Here is a 14413-nt window from a genome sequence, read left to right as displayed (position 1 = left end):
TAAAAAAAATGAAAAGAGAGAATTTCCCTGTGGGAGAGACATCTAGGAGGCAAATAGCGCAAATAGAGTGAGACACTCTCAGCATTATCTTCAGAATTTGGAAGTTTCATACCTGTTTGTATTGTGGACTTTTTACCTTGCTTACATTTCAGTTTTTTGACCAAACATGGAATTCCATCATTAGTAGCTCCTCATACGCAATGATGAGCATTGGTACTTCAATTTTGCAAAGGGACTCAGTGCAACAATACTGATGGACTATTACACCTGCCATGCTCAAGCTCTTGTCAGCCCGAAGGAGCATCAAATGAAGTGTTCTATCTCAATTTGATAGGTTACCCATCACTCACACATACATCAACAAAGAAACTGCTGTGGATGATGTGCTTTCTCTTGTGAAGGAAATGGTGCTATAGGGTACCGTGTTGGATCATAAGAATCCCCAGTTTACACAATTCATGTCACATCAGCATGGATGATCTGTGAATCATGGTTGCATCTTATGGGGAATGTACGTGATCATTACGAAATCACGGCAAGCTCAGGTTTTGGAAGCCCTTCATGCAGGTCATTTTGGTATTGTACAGATGAAGCCATAGACCGGAGTTATGTCTGGTGGCCAGGGATTGACAAAGATTTTGAGAGGAAGGCAAAGTTCTGTACTATGTGTCAGCACATTCAGCATGATCCTGGTTCAGCACAATCCCTGCCTGTTGGTTGTAGCCTGAGTCTCCTTGGACATGTATTCATGTGGACTTTGCTGGACCTTTAGAAGGTTATATGGTTTTGGTCATAGTCAACACCCATTTGAAATGGCCAGAAGTTTTCAGAATGACTTTTACTATAGCTGCCAAGACAATTGGACATCATTGTACCTTGTTTAGCCAATTTGGTTTATGGTTACAGTTAGAGAGTGACAGTGGACCTCAGTTCCATTGTGAAAAATGTCAGAGGTTCTTAACTTCAAATGGAATTCAGTGCACATGCTCTGCTTCATACCATCCTGCTATAAGCAGATTAGTGAAACACTTCATACAAACACTTAAACATGCCATAAGAGCTAATAGGTCTATTTGGAGACATCAACAGAAATTGGACAATTTCTTGCTTATCTACAGGAACACACCACATGCTACTACCCAGGACCCACCTACAACTCTTTTCTTGAAGAGATGTTTACTTACCTTTTGGGACTTGCTGTGTCCTGATACTGCCTCACGTGTAGCCAAATCCAAAGCTATGCAGATTGATCAATGTGAGATTTGTCATCGTTCTTTTCACGTAGGAGACTTAGGCCTGGTCTATACTGGGGAATTTGGTCAGTATAACTATGTCGGTCTGGGGTGTGAAAAATTCACCCCCTTGAACGATGTCGTTAAACTGACCTAACCCCAGCTGTAGAAAGTGCTAGGTCAACGAGCTACCACCTCTTGGGGAGATGGATTATCTATGCTGACAGGAGAAGCCGTCCCCTCAGTTTAGGTAGTGTTTTCACTGAAGTAGTACAGTGGCAGTAGTGGAGCTGCACCATTGCAACGTTTTAAGTGTAGACAAGCCCTCAGTGTGGACTTGCAACTATGGTTGTGGAGTGAAATGCACAGGACCTGTTTAGTTCATGATAAAACTATCCAACGGTATTTTATGGAAACAGATGCACCTGTTGCAGCCTTGACAAGCCCTGGAGTATGGGGTTGACCGGGAGGAATTTTTGTTCCTCCAGCTGAACCTCCTTCCATTACAACTATTAATTTCAGTGGCTTGTTGGGAGAAACTTTGGTACCAGATCCAGTTGATTCTGTACCAGAGCCAATTGGTTCCTTCCCATTGACAGTTCCTGTTTGGAATGCTGCCTCTCCAACATTACCATATTATCCCGAGAGAGTGAAAAACAGCTGTGCTCCTGAGCTCATAAATTGCTTAGTGAATTGCTATTCCAGGGCAGAATAACCTATTGTAATTTAAGAGTCTGCAGTAGTCCACCCGCAGCTTGTAGGTTATATAATGTTTATTGTTAGTCACGTACATGATGTATATGTGTTTGGAAAGATTTTTAAAGAAGGGCAGAGGACTGTAATGTCCTGTTCCTTTAAATGTTTGGATACTCTCCCCTCCCCAGTGCAAAGCCTCACTTTCATGTTAGTTCGGGGTGGGCAAACTATGGCCCGGGGCTGGATCCGGCCCCTCAGGGCTTTGGATCCGGCCCGCAGGATTGCCCCACGTGGTGCTGCAGGTCCCGCACCGCTCTCAGAAGCGGCTGGCACCAAGTCCCTGGGGCCCCGGGGGGGCCCATAAGGCTCTGTGCGTTGCCCTTGCCTCCAGCACCCCCACCCCCCAGCTCCCATTGGCCGGGAACAGGGAACTGCGGCCAATGGGAGCTTCGGGGGAGGTACCAGGAGGGGTGGCAAGGCCAGTGTGCGGAGCCCTGTGTCCCCCCCTCCCCCAGGGGCCGCGCAGGGATGTGGTGCCAGCTGCTTCCCGGAGCAGTGTGGCGTGGGGCCAGGGCGGGCAGCTAGGCAGGGAGCCTGCCCTGGCCCTGGTGTGCGCCGCTGCCACCCCGGAGCCTGAACCCCTTCTGCACCCCACCCCCCAACTCCCTGCCTGCACCTCGCACCTCTCTTGCACCCCAACTCCTTGCCCTGAGCCACCTGTTGCATCCCGCACCCCTGCTGCACCCCAGCCCCCTTCCCTGAGCCCTCGATACACCCCGCACCCCTCCTCTGCCCCAATCACTTGCCCTGAGCCCATTCCTGCACACCGCAGTCCCTCCCGCACCCCAACCCCTGCCCTGAGCTCCCTCCCGCAGTCTGCACCCCTGCCCTGAGCCCTCTCCTGCACTCCGCACCCCTCCTGCACCCCAACCCCTTTCTCTGAACCCCCTCATACAGCCCACACCCCTCCTCTGCCCCAATCCCTTGTTTTGAGCCCGTTCCTGCACACCCCAACCCCCTGTCCTGACCCTGCATACAATTTTCCCACCCAGAGGTGGCCCTCAGCCCAAAAAGTTTGCCCACCCCGTGTTAGTTTCAGTTTTGCAGCTAGAACAAAAAAGAAATCACAGCACACAGCTGTGTTTCTGTCAGCTCCCTCTGTGACTATCTCTTTCCTTTTCTGCTGCATCCAGAATATAACACACATAGTTTTTTTGTGCATAAAATGACACAGGGAGCTTCCAGAATTAGATGAAGGTTTCATACGCCCCATGGGAAAACTGGACATCTTTTATGCCAATTGAGATAAAGCTTCCTTTTTTAGTCTTGAAGGGTCATGAGATGTTGGAACCTTAAACTTGTCACTGTTGAACTTCACACGTGAACCTCACACCAGTGTGTTTTTGGGGACAGAAGGAGTAGCAAAATTCCCCATTTGGGAAGAAGAAGTAAAAATGTTATGGAATATTAAATGTTAGGTTGGCAGTACTGAGAGAAAAATCCCTAATGGAGGCAGGCAGAGGTTGTGCTGATGGAGATGGCTTACTGGGCAGAGTACAGGAGAGGCATCCAAAGGTGCATAATCAGATTGTTTCTATGACCTGGCTTTACAATCCATCGCATCACTCTGTCTGTGTGCATCCATAGAGAACAAGTCACTTTGTTTTTCTGTGTGTATAGACATGCATATCATTTAATTTCTTTTGATTTTTTCCAACGCACCCATCCATTGCTCTGGGTGTTTTAAAATACACAATATAAAAATACAATTGGAATGGACTGCCTCTGACTCTTACTAGATTTCTGCTCACAATAATACTAAACTTGTACGTAAACAACTATCAGCCCATATCCTTAGTTCTACTCCCCTCTTCAGTCTCCCAGAAGGAGAGTTGTTGAGCTTTACAGTGCATCTGAAAGGTTTACAAATTTGTGTAGTGACTAATGTATTTTATGGAGAGAGATGTAAAAACTGTAGAAATGGGCTTTTATGTGAAAATCACTCTACATATATCTGTCAATTGAAAGAAAATCCCAAAGGTGTCCTATGTCTTCCTTTAAACTGTTCAGGAAGAAGGAGGATGAACCAGTAATTAGGGCACTAACATGGGAATCTGGAGGCTTGGGTTCAGTTCTGTACTCGGCCAGACTTCCTTCGTGACCTTGTGCATGTGTCTTAACCTCTCTGTGTGCCAGTTCATCATCTGTAATGTAGGATAACAACACTTCCCTATGTCACAGGATTACCACAAGGATAAACACATTAAAGCTGTGAAGTGCTCAGTTTATAGAGTTTAAGGCCAGAAGGGACCACCAGATTATCTAGTATGACCTTTTGTGTATCACAGACCACCAGTACCACCCAGCACCCGCATCCTAAACCCAACAACCAAAATTAGATAAAAGCTTTACAGTCCACAGGAGATTAGACTATTATGTACCACAGGCAGAGAATAGGAGGGTCTGAGATGCACCAGTGCCCAAGGTCCCCACAAGGGAAATGATTGTGTGATATACCCAGATAAAGCTGGCAAGTGACCCTCACCCACGTGCTACAGAGTGAGGCGAAAACCCCCAAAGATCACTTCCAATCTGACCTGGAGAAAAATTCCTTCCTGACCCCACATACGGTGATCATAGTGATCACCCCTGAGCGTGACAGTAAGAACCAGCCAGCCAAGCATCTGAGAGAGAGAGACCTAGGAAAACCTAAGATACACTACATTTGCAATTTTTTCAAATATTATGTGTGAAAAATTGGCAGTTACACCGGACAGTCACTAGAACACGCATCTATATAGTGCGAATTCGCATATAATGCGATCGCGGCCATGGATCCCAAATTTAATTACTTTAATTGGAATTCATTTTAACGCGATCCCCGCGTTAACGTGGTACCACACATGGATCCCAAATCCCGCGTTCTAGCGAGGGTCCAGTAACAGATAACAGAGAAGGGGATCATTACTTTCTTGGTGAGAAATCTCCCTCTGAATAATAATCTGAAATTAAAGAAGACATCTAATCTTCTCCAAGTCACAGTTATTAAACAGTTATAGAGAAAAATAACCTTGTTTCCAAAACTGAGAAGCTGGAAATGTATGTTTTTATATTAAGGGGACGTTAACTTCTAAAGCTAATGCTGAATTATGTAATGATTTTAATTGCAGTTAATATATGAGACTAATGGGCAGTTGAGCATGTGAGAGAAATATGCTGCTGTCACATATCAAGATCTTCTCTCACTGCCCTACTTATATATAATATATCTGCAGCTCCATAATATGGTTGTGTTTAAGGAAGATGCTCTTGGCTGTGTGCATATTTTGTTTCTTTTCTTATACCATTGCTCTTACTACTTGACTCTACCTGACAGTAATAAAGTTATCTCTGATTCCTACCCAAATCCTTACCCTTTTAAGGAGTAGTGTGTGTGCTCCCCCAATTCCCCCACCCATCCCAGTTATCTGAACACCAGTCAGGCAAATTTTGCCTTTCTAAAAGCAAAATACAGGGAGTGGAAAAAGCCTGTAGAAATATCCTTTCCTTCCCCGCAGGTCTGCCTCGTACACTGAAGTAAGACCGTGTCTTAAGACAACTGCTGTAGGCTAGAAGCCTGCTGCATTTATACCCAGATGAAAGGGGCAATGCAGAGTCTCATGGGGATTCTCCATTGGCTACATAAAGCTTGGTAAGAAAGCAAGGAGTCAGTCCGTGACAGCTTAGCAAACAGAGCACAGATCCCCAAAGGCATTCTCTTGTATGCTTAATACTGTACCTTATAGAAAACGGTAGTCTAAACATCTAGACCTTTTATAGATGTGTTGGTTTGGCAAAGTCATTCTATGTTGTCTGTAATTCTGTTTGCTAATAAATTTCCTGTTTGAAACAGCAACGTTTCTGATTTGTAGATATTTTTGTATCATTCTTCCACTCACCCCCCCACCCCGGCCCTGCAAGATTCTTATATATCTCCCTAATAGCCATGGGTGCCCGACATTCTTGTGTTGTTGCCAGCTTTGTAGTATGAAACATGAATGCGTTTCATCACTACCCAAATTGGAGATGCTAATTTTCAAACTGTAACATTGTTTAAAACCATAAAATACTGAACTAAATTGGTTACACTGAGCTGTGAATATTACTTGAGAGAGACCGGACAAAATAGGAGTAGAAAGTGACAGGCCAGGATTATAACCATGTCCAATAAGAGAGATGAATGAGCAGTAAGGAAAAATAGGGAGTGAGCAAGTGTAATAGAAATGGCAGTACGCCTCCCCTCACCCCGAACTATGTGCAGAATGACCGTCAGTTCAGACATTTTAGCAATGTGTAAATATAAACATTTATCTGCACTTTTTTGTATACAGAAACTATTGACTAGCTGCTGACTGACAGAGTTAAAATGGAATTTGGATCCAATGTCCTTGCAGGCAACTGAATAAAACCTATAGAGTTGGCATGTTTGGCTTAATGAAGCAATACAGGAAACTCTGTTGGCTCTGTAGCAAGATAAGGTTCAGCTGTGAACTCTGGCCTCCCAACAGGGGAAAACAGTGGCTCTTTGAAGAAGCATACAACCCGAGTTTGGTTTCAAAACCTCAACACTGCCATCATTAGATAAGCATCAGTCAGTGCAAAAAGGTGCATTGAAACTATGCTGCCAGCCCCAAACTCTGTACCAAAAGGACTCAAACTTGAATACCAGATGATTTCTAAAGGGCTACCTTGTAGCAAACAATTATTAAACCATTAAATGTCTCATTCTGAGGAGATTGGTTAGATTATATTCATCGAGCATTCTGTGAGGATGCAACCCAGTCAAAATTAGAAATTGGAATCTCTCTCATTTACTACTTATAAGCTGTTGACAGAAATCTAGTTTAAAACAAAAATAAAACTTCTAAAATATTATAATTTTGATTTTGTAAATGACATTTTCAGCTAAGGAGTCCTGCCTGATTAAGTCTAATTCAGCATGTCTTCCTTGAAGTAGGTTTTCTTTTTCATATTGTTAGCTTTAAAAAAAAAAAAGCAGCCTTAAACCCTTCTTTTGAAAAATATTTTTTGATGCTTGTATGGGTTTGTTTACCAGGTTCTTGTTAATCTCTGTGCAGGAGTCTTATTTTGAGAGGATTTCTTGTTACTATTATAATGGCTTTTAACTCGCCTGAGGTTTATTTAACTAAATGGGAAGAGAGAAACTTATCTGTCTAATCCCTCTTGAATGTTTACATTGTGATGCCAAACTAAACGTTGTTTAAAGTGGTAATTCTCTGTCTGTGCAATAGTCAATATGTGGTTCCCAGAGTCATTTGAAACATATTAACATAAGCGATAGTACTGTCATATAATGTGAAAAGCTAAGTTGCTTATCAGTATATTTTGATAAGCTACTTAAATTTTACAGTAGCATTTGCTGGCTTCAAAACAAATGTTAATGATGGAGTGCTGTTCACTTTATCTGTCACGTATATTGCTTCTCACTTCATTTATTACTACAAGCTGTACAGTTAGTAACCATAGGGGCCCTGATTTCTTTACAGTTGGCAGGATGTAGTCATATTGTGTAAAGGCTGTAAATTTTGTCCAACTATATCAAAAATATACTTTATTTGCTTCACAAGGCATCTGTGATTAACAGAGAAATCACTTTATGCTTCGTACGCCTAGCTTGTCTGTTCACTATAGCTTAGGGGAAATTCCTTGCAGAGATTTAAAAAATAATCAAAGATCCTTGCCATGCAAGAATGGTACAAAATCCAAGCAAAGCTTCCTACAGCACAGAATAGTGTCTTAGCTGTCTGTCCTTGTTTATGTGCAGTGGAAATGTCCCTAGAAGGCATAGCAGTACCAAATAGCCATACAGTGTGAAAAAGCAGATACATAATTTTCAGCATGTTCGCGCCTTTGAAAGTTGACTCTTCGTTACTGATTATTGTAAAGAACTGATATGGTATAAATGAGGCAAATTTGCATTCAGGGTAAGAAGTATTCTTGGTCTAACTACAGCTTGAATAAGTGGAATTTTATAGATGCTGGGTAAGAGAGTATATCCATCATTCTGGTGATTCATTTTAAAAAGAAATAATTTTTTAAAGAATATGCAAATAATGTTATTGTAATAAAAAAGAGGGGGGCAGGATCCAATTACAGAACAGCCACCTTTTCCTACCCTTTTTACGGCCCCAACAGCTGCATTTAAGGTCAGTAATTAAGTATGCAGTATGGGAAAATTTTGTATAATTAAAAAAGTGTCCAACAATATGTGCACTTATAAACAATTCCAGAATGTTACCAATGACTGCATAGACAGTTATGACTTCTGTATGATCATCCATTTGTTGCATGTGCAGTGAAATGAGTTTGGAAATGGTGGCCTTTGTTATGAATTTCCAGCATTGATTTCTCCGATTCTTAGACCTACTTTCACCCATTGCTGCTTTTCATGGTGGTGCCATGCTGTGGCCAGAAGCTCCAGGAGTGATTATTGGAAGCTCTGCAATCAAAGGAAGGGGACCAGTGGCCGATACATGCTGCACTGCAATGGCCCACCCTCCTAGCCACACCCACTGCAGGAGAGAGTACTAGCACACCTTCCTGCCAGCCATTTATCAAAGTGTCAGCTCAGATGGTGTGGCTTTTGTTAACGATGCATCTACTGTGTATAGCAAAACTTGCCAATCTAGAATTACATGATGATATTTTCAAGTAACTTACAGTTGTGCTTTTTCCTTTTTGTGTTTTAGTTATCTCCCATGGTTTGAAGTCTTTTATAAGCTGCTCAACATCTTGGCAGATTATACAGCAAAAGGACAGGTACTTTTCTGAGCTCTCTCATTTTGCAAACATTAAATGTACTAGATAGGGTGAAAACTAACCATATAGGCAGTATGCTCATAAGAGAATAGCCAGTTGAATTGTCAATCTGTACCATACAGTCCTATAGAATGGGCTTTATGATCTACTTAGCTACTCTCATGAAAAGGGCTTTGAGAAATGCAACACGTTTTAGGTTAATTTTGGTATCCAAGAAAGAGTCATTGGAGAAAGCCAGGTACAGTTTAGTTAGGCAAGTACCATGAAAGTTCCTCCAGAATTCTGTTAATGTATCTTAATAATGGCCATAGCATCCCTGTAGTTCTGGTATTGGGCCTCCTGGAAGACAGACAGACTGTGCTTCCATGAGTGTTGGACAGATGTCTTCTCTAAACCTATTTATGTGGTAACCCGATACAGATTTGAAACGAGGTCTGCTGAGGCAAAAGGCCTTTTTCCTGTTGCTCATCCCATCTGTCTTACCAATATAGAAGACATAGACTTTTGCACTTAAAAGTGGGGTGGTGTTGTGGAATTCAAGTATGCTCTTTGATATTTCATTCAAAATATGAACTGAAAATATTAAGGATCAGTTCTAGGACTATAAACAAAAGTTGGTGGTGCATGGAGATTGTGCATATTGTAGAAAACTTTAGACATTGTACGTATCATGTATGTTTCAGATACGATAGGCTACTGCAGTACTGTTATAATCTGACTGGTTGTCATATGTTACTGCCTTGATTCCCTTACCATTTCTCCAGTAATAGTCGTATTTTGCATTTTATCACACTTGTACAGATTAGAAGAAGAAGGAGCGCTTGCCTTTTTATAATGATGTCTTCAGCTGAAAGCAAATAGTTTCTGTTATGAAAGAGTTGCTATGGAAGCTGGCCCTCCCTGGGATGAAATCGTAGTAATGCATAGGATGGTGCCCTCATTGATTTCTTGAAAGATTTCAAAACGTAGAAACCTACATGTGGGAAGATGTATTTTGTTTCTAAAAGCAGCATTTTATATCGCCAGGATATTTGCATAGAAAATAGTGTCATTTCCTTTGAGTCTGCCGTATAAATCCTTTTGGCATCTGTTCCTCACATTTGCAAGTGATCTAGCCTCAGAGCACCCATATACTTACATCTCAGTGACTGGCATGAGATGACAATTTATTGTTTAGTGTTCCTTTATTAAGCAGGTACCTTTTTATTTCAGGACAGTCAGAGGAATGAACTCCTAGAAACACTTCATAAACTTCCCATCCCTGACCCAGGAACACCTGTTCATCTCAGTGTGGTAAGTGAGGGAAAATAGCAGCAAACTAAGGAGACACATTTTCATTATGTAACATTGTAAGAGAAAAACATCAAAACAGCGCTTTCTTCTTTTTGAGTCTTGTAGCAGATTATATTGTTTTCCCTCAGGGACAGGGAGCTGTGCATGCCCCCTTTCCTGTTAAAGCCCTGAAGAGCCTCTCTGTTTCCCTAGTGTTAATCCTGAAAAGAGTCCCCATCCTTTGATCTGTAGAGGACTAGGTGGGATTCTGTATGGACACTTGTGAGCATTGCTCCTTATCAGCTTGAGGGGTCACTGCTGAGCAACACAACACTCCTCTTATTGGGGTTCATGATCCTATCTCTGCAGCACTCCCAGCCCCTGCTGGTGTGCATTAGGAACAAGACTGGGAAGCAAACTCCGAGTTCCCTGCCTGGCAGAGCAACACTCTGAGCACTAACGCTTTGGTGCATGTGATTTTGGTGGTTTTTCCTTCCTTCCCACCTGAACAATAGTTATTCCTCCTCACACTTGCATTGAGGTTGTTATATTCTGCTACAGTCTTAGTGGAAAAACTAGTGGAAGAACTTACGGTTGGGTTGGTGGGGCTTTAAGGGAAAGATTTCTCTTTGTTTTCTTCTAGTTGATGTTTGCGGATCAACCTTGTGTTCTGGGCAGCAATAGCTAAAACTGAAAGAGCCAGTGAAAAATACTCAACAACATGTTGCTTTGTGTGCTGCTTTGGCTTTTAGAATTCACATTTAGAGCTGCCGATGTACAGCTACAGCTCTGCTTATCTGTCTCCCTCTTTCATTTCCCTTTTCCCCCTCCTTTTAAAACTAACTGCTGGCTACAAACAGCTTACTCTCATCACTCCACCCTGTAATGTCAGTCGACAGGTAGCAGTTGTTTGGCCTAGCTAGGTCACCAGCTGGCAGTGGAGATGACCTAGTCCTATCAGGGAAAGCTATTGTATGAACAGCATGTCTGCCTGACCTAGAGGACAAGCTGTCTCAGAGACAGGATGATCTGTTGGGATATTTCAGTTGTTTCATACCAGTGGTTTCAAGGAATGCTGTTGGTCTCCCCTTGCCTCAAACATTTCATGAGCACTGGAGCAGGAAAGAATATCAAAGGACAGCTTAGGGACTACTTTTGTTTTGGGCTATTTAAGCATTTTAGTTTAGCTGTTTACAAGTTGATGGATCTGTAAGAGCTTGTGGAGTTTTTTCCTATTAATTGTGTAGTCTCCATATTCCATTTCCTCTGTTCCTTTTCAATTCAAATTAAAATAGTGACACATTGGGAAGCTAAAGTCTGCATTGCATACCGGTTTTATCTGTAGTCAGAGTAGCTGTTTCAGCTACTAGATATTTCAGCCGAAAAATTGTTCATAAAGTATGGAATGTATGATAAATCACTATATACAATAGAATTGTGTGACTTGTGGAAACATTACAAGAGCACAACAGCCCCCAAAAAACTTTAACACAAAATAAAGTGCCAGTGTTATAACACATTATAAAATTCAAAATAATATAAAATATACAAAATATTAACTTACAAACAAAAATATGAAGTGTGTCTAACTACCCTCACTTCCCAAAATAAGAACATCAAAAATGTCTTGCATTATCAAAGTAGCAAATAATAAAACAAAAATAGTTTCCTGGAATGTAAAGCAAGTAAATTTCTCCATTAAGCAATTCACAAATTGCAGTGGTGTGACGCATCATGAAACTAGGAAACCAACGTAAAAACTAGACAGTTATTCAAATAGCTAAAAATAAAAAGGTGTACGCAAAATAGCTTTCCAGTTAAATTACTCAAACAGCATTATCTTCTTTAACATGCCATGGATTAAGTAAACTGACCATAAAACAGGATATCAAATTGCGAGTTTTGGTATTTGAAAGCCATGAATGAAAAATATATGGGCCTTGATCCTGCAAAGACTTATATATGTACTTCACTTTGCACACATGGCCTTCAGTATATGGCAACATTAGCAATTGAATTAACATACAAACCTCCTCCTTACTTTTTGTACTTATTCCAGCCTCCTCTTACTTCTGTGGGTTGATTTAAAACATTTTGGTAATAGAGAATGGATTCCCATTTGTTGCCATCCTCCGACCCGTAGTGGAACCATTTATTGCACCTGAAAGAGATAATTTGTTCAGCTTTGTTTCTTTGTGCTGCACAATCATTTAATCATTGAACGTGTTTTAAAAAAAAAATTTGAAAAGTCGCATTGATGTTTCTTTGCAGTGGCCAAGTTCTGTAGTTAGATAACACTGTTAATTAATTTTATCGCTCGTAGTCTGTACAATCAGTTATTGTATCAGTCACATACAGTCACTGAAACTTGCTGCATCTTTACAGTCAGGGCTTTTCTGTATTGTATGTTTACAAATGTGGGAATCACATTATATGTTTATAATGGGTTCTTCTCCCATATAGTAATCTTTTTAGCACTGCACCTCTCTAGCTCTGTATTTATTTTTGGGCTAGTTTTTGATATAACCAATGAATGGATGTTTATCTGCTCATTATGCATGTCTTAACCATGACCAGCTGGACTTGAAGCAACAGCATCTGCTATGGACAAAATTTGCCATATGCAAACTTGGTAGTTTGTCTGTCTGGTGTGGTAGATCAGGGCATCTAAAGGGGGTACTTGGCAGGTTGGAGCATTATTTGGTGCAGATTTTTGACACCATCTACTGTGAACTTTCCAAACCACATAGCAATGCAAATGTGCATTGCACAGGGCTGCTCTGTGTTTCTATTAGCCATGGGATTCAAGAGACAATAAGCAGGAGAATAGTTAATAAATTATATACCTTAAGTTAGAAAAAAATCCTATTCCCAAAAGTTGTTTGCTTTCTTAAATGGTGGTGCTTTTTTAATTTCACAGTATATATTTCCCTAGAGGAACTCTCATTTATTCTGCCAGGTGATATAATTTTGCAGAGCTTCAATCATTCTCAAGCAGTCATCAGGAACACTCTTAAGGTACCACTGGAGAATCCTATAATATATAAAAGGAGATATGTCAAGGAGATCAAGAGCAACCATTGTTATTGCATCAGAACTCTTTGTATTTCCTACAGCGATTGGGGAGGGTAATTATGAGAGTTCCCTAGTTTAACACAAAGGGTGAATTACCAGTCAGTTTCATTCTCTGAAAGTAGGAGCCCTTTTTAGATACAGCTCCATCTCTTTTATTGCCTAAACAGTGAAACATATTAATATTGTACTACCTTAGGCCAAAAAGGAGCTGGCTGTTGTATGTTCTGTACTCAGACATGGATCTTGTAGTGGGCTGAGGAAAGATGGTCTGAATTACAGAAAGCTTTGGAGTTCTTCTGACATAGGTCATAAATAGTGTGAGGCTATGTGTATTAATACATCTGAAGTACAAGAATTACATGTAATTTATCCTTTTAAAGATATTTGATACTTTGTAACTCAACATTCGATATAGTGTTTTTTTAACCTTGAGAAAAAAATCTAAATTTTGAAATCAATGGCAAAATGATCTAATTGGTAATTGATATAAAATGTTGTTATATATTAGTTTCCTTTTGCAGTTATGGGCTCAACACATTACTGATTCCAAGCAATATTTTGTATTTCTTTTAACTATGCAAAAATAATTTTGTGTTTTCCTTTCCAGCATTCTTACTTTAATGTGCCTGACATCACAGAGCTTCCTAGCATCCCTGAAAATGTGAGTAGCATAGAGGATTATACGTTTTACAGTTTTTCCTTTTAATTTCAAGAACAACAAGACAAAAAAACTATCCTCACTTAGAGGTAGTAGTTCCTGTTACACGATATTTTGTGAACTCGTACTAGATATTGAAACTCTTCCACTGTTTATCTTCTCAAACATTAAATATTGCTGTACCAAATTGTGTTACAGGATGTCTGCTGCTAAATTGCTTCTGCAGGATTAACCAGTGACACAATAAATTAGCTTTTTCCATAATTACTGTAAATTAACCCCATAAAACTTCTCTCCAGTATTCTCTCTAGAGCAAATGATTTGCAGTGTCAGATGATGAGATTAAATTGTCTATTTAATTAAGAAAAAATACCAAGTGAATGGGAAGTTGTGACAGAATAATGGTCTCTTGATATAAATGCGAAATCAAGATGTTTATTTTCAGAGATGCAGACATTAATAATTAGTGTTCCCAAAAATAAGGATATTTAAAAATAAAATAGCTCATCAGGAAAATGGCTTATTCTGCAATAGGTGTCTTAGTGGCTGTTTCTTACCACTATTGATAAAGCTTGCTGCTTTCTGATTGGTTTGCAAGGCAAACTTAGTTTGAGTGAATGAAAATATCTTTGATAAAAAGTTATTATTTAAGAGAAACACT

The 14413-nt window shown here is 40.5% G+C and overlaps 1 protein-coding gene across 15 annotated transcripts in view; it reads left to right on the top strand.

Moving 5' to 3' along the window:
- The window catches only part of DENND1A (DENN domain containing 1A), a 372477-nt gene that overhangs the window by 161780 nt on the left and 196284 nt on the right, over positions 1–14413 (top strand). For all 15 annotated transcript variants that reach the window (XM_043530795.1, XM_043530794.1, XM_037879472.2 and 12 more), the window contains exons 6-8: positions 8678–8747; positions 9960–10040; positions 13702–13755. In XM_043530795.1, coding sequence (XP_043386730.1) covers positions 8678–8747; positions 9960–10040; positions 13702–13755 — 205 coding nt within the window. The remainder of the gene's footprint in view (positions 1–8677; positions 8748–9959; positions 10041–13701; positions 13756–14413) is intronic.

Source organism: Chelonia mydas, chromosome 16, assembly GCF_015237465.2.
Source record: "Chelonia mydas isolate rCheMyd1 chromosome 16, rCheMyd1.pri.v2, whole genome shotgun sequence".
In the NCBI taxonomy this organism is placed as follows: domain Eukaryota; kingdom Metazoa; phylum Chordata; order Testudines; family Cheloniidae; genus Chelonia; species Chelonia mydas.
Note: the sequence above shows the minus strand (reverse complement) of the source record. Positions and strands in the feature narration are given on the sequence as shown.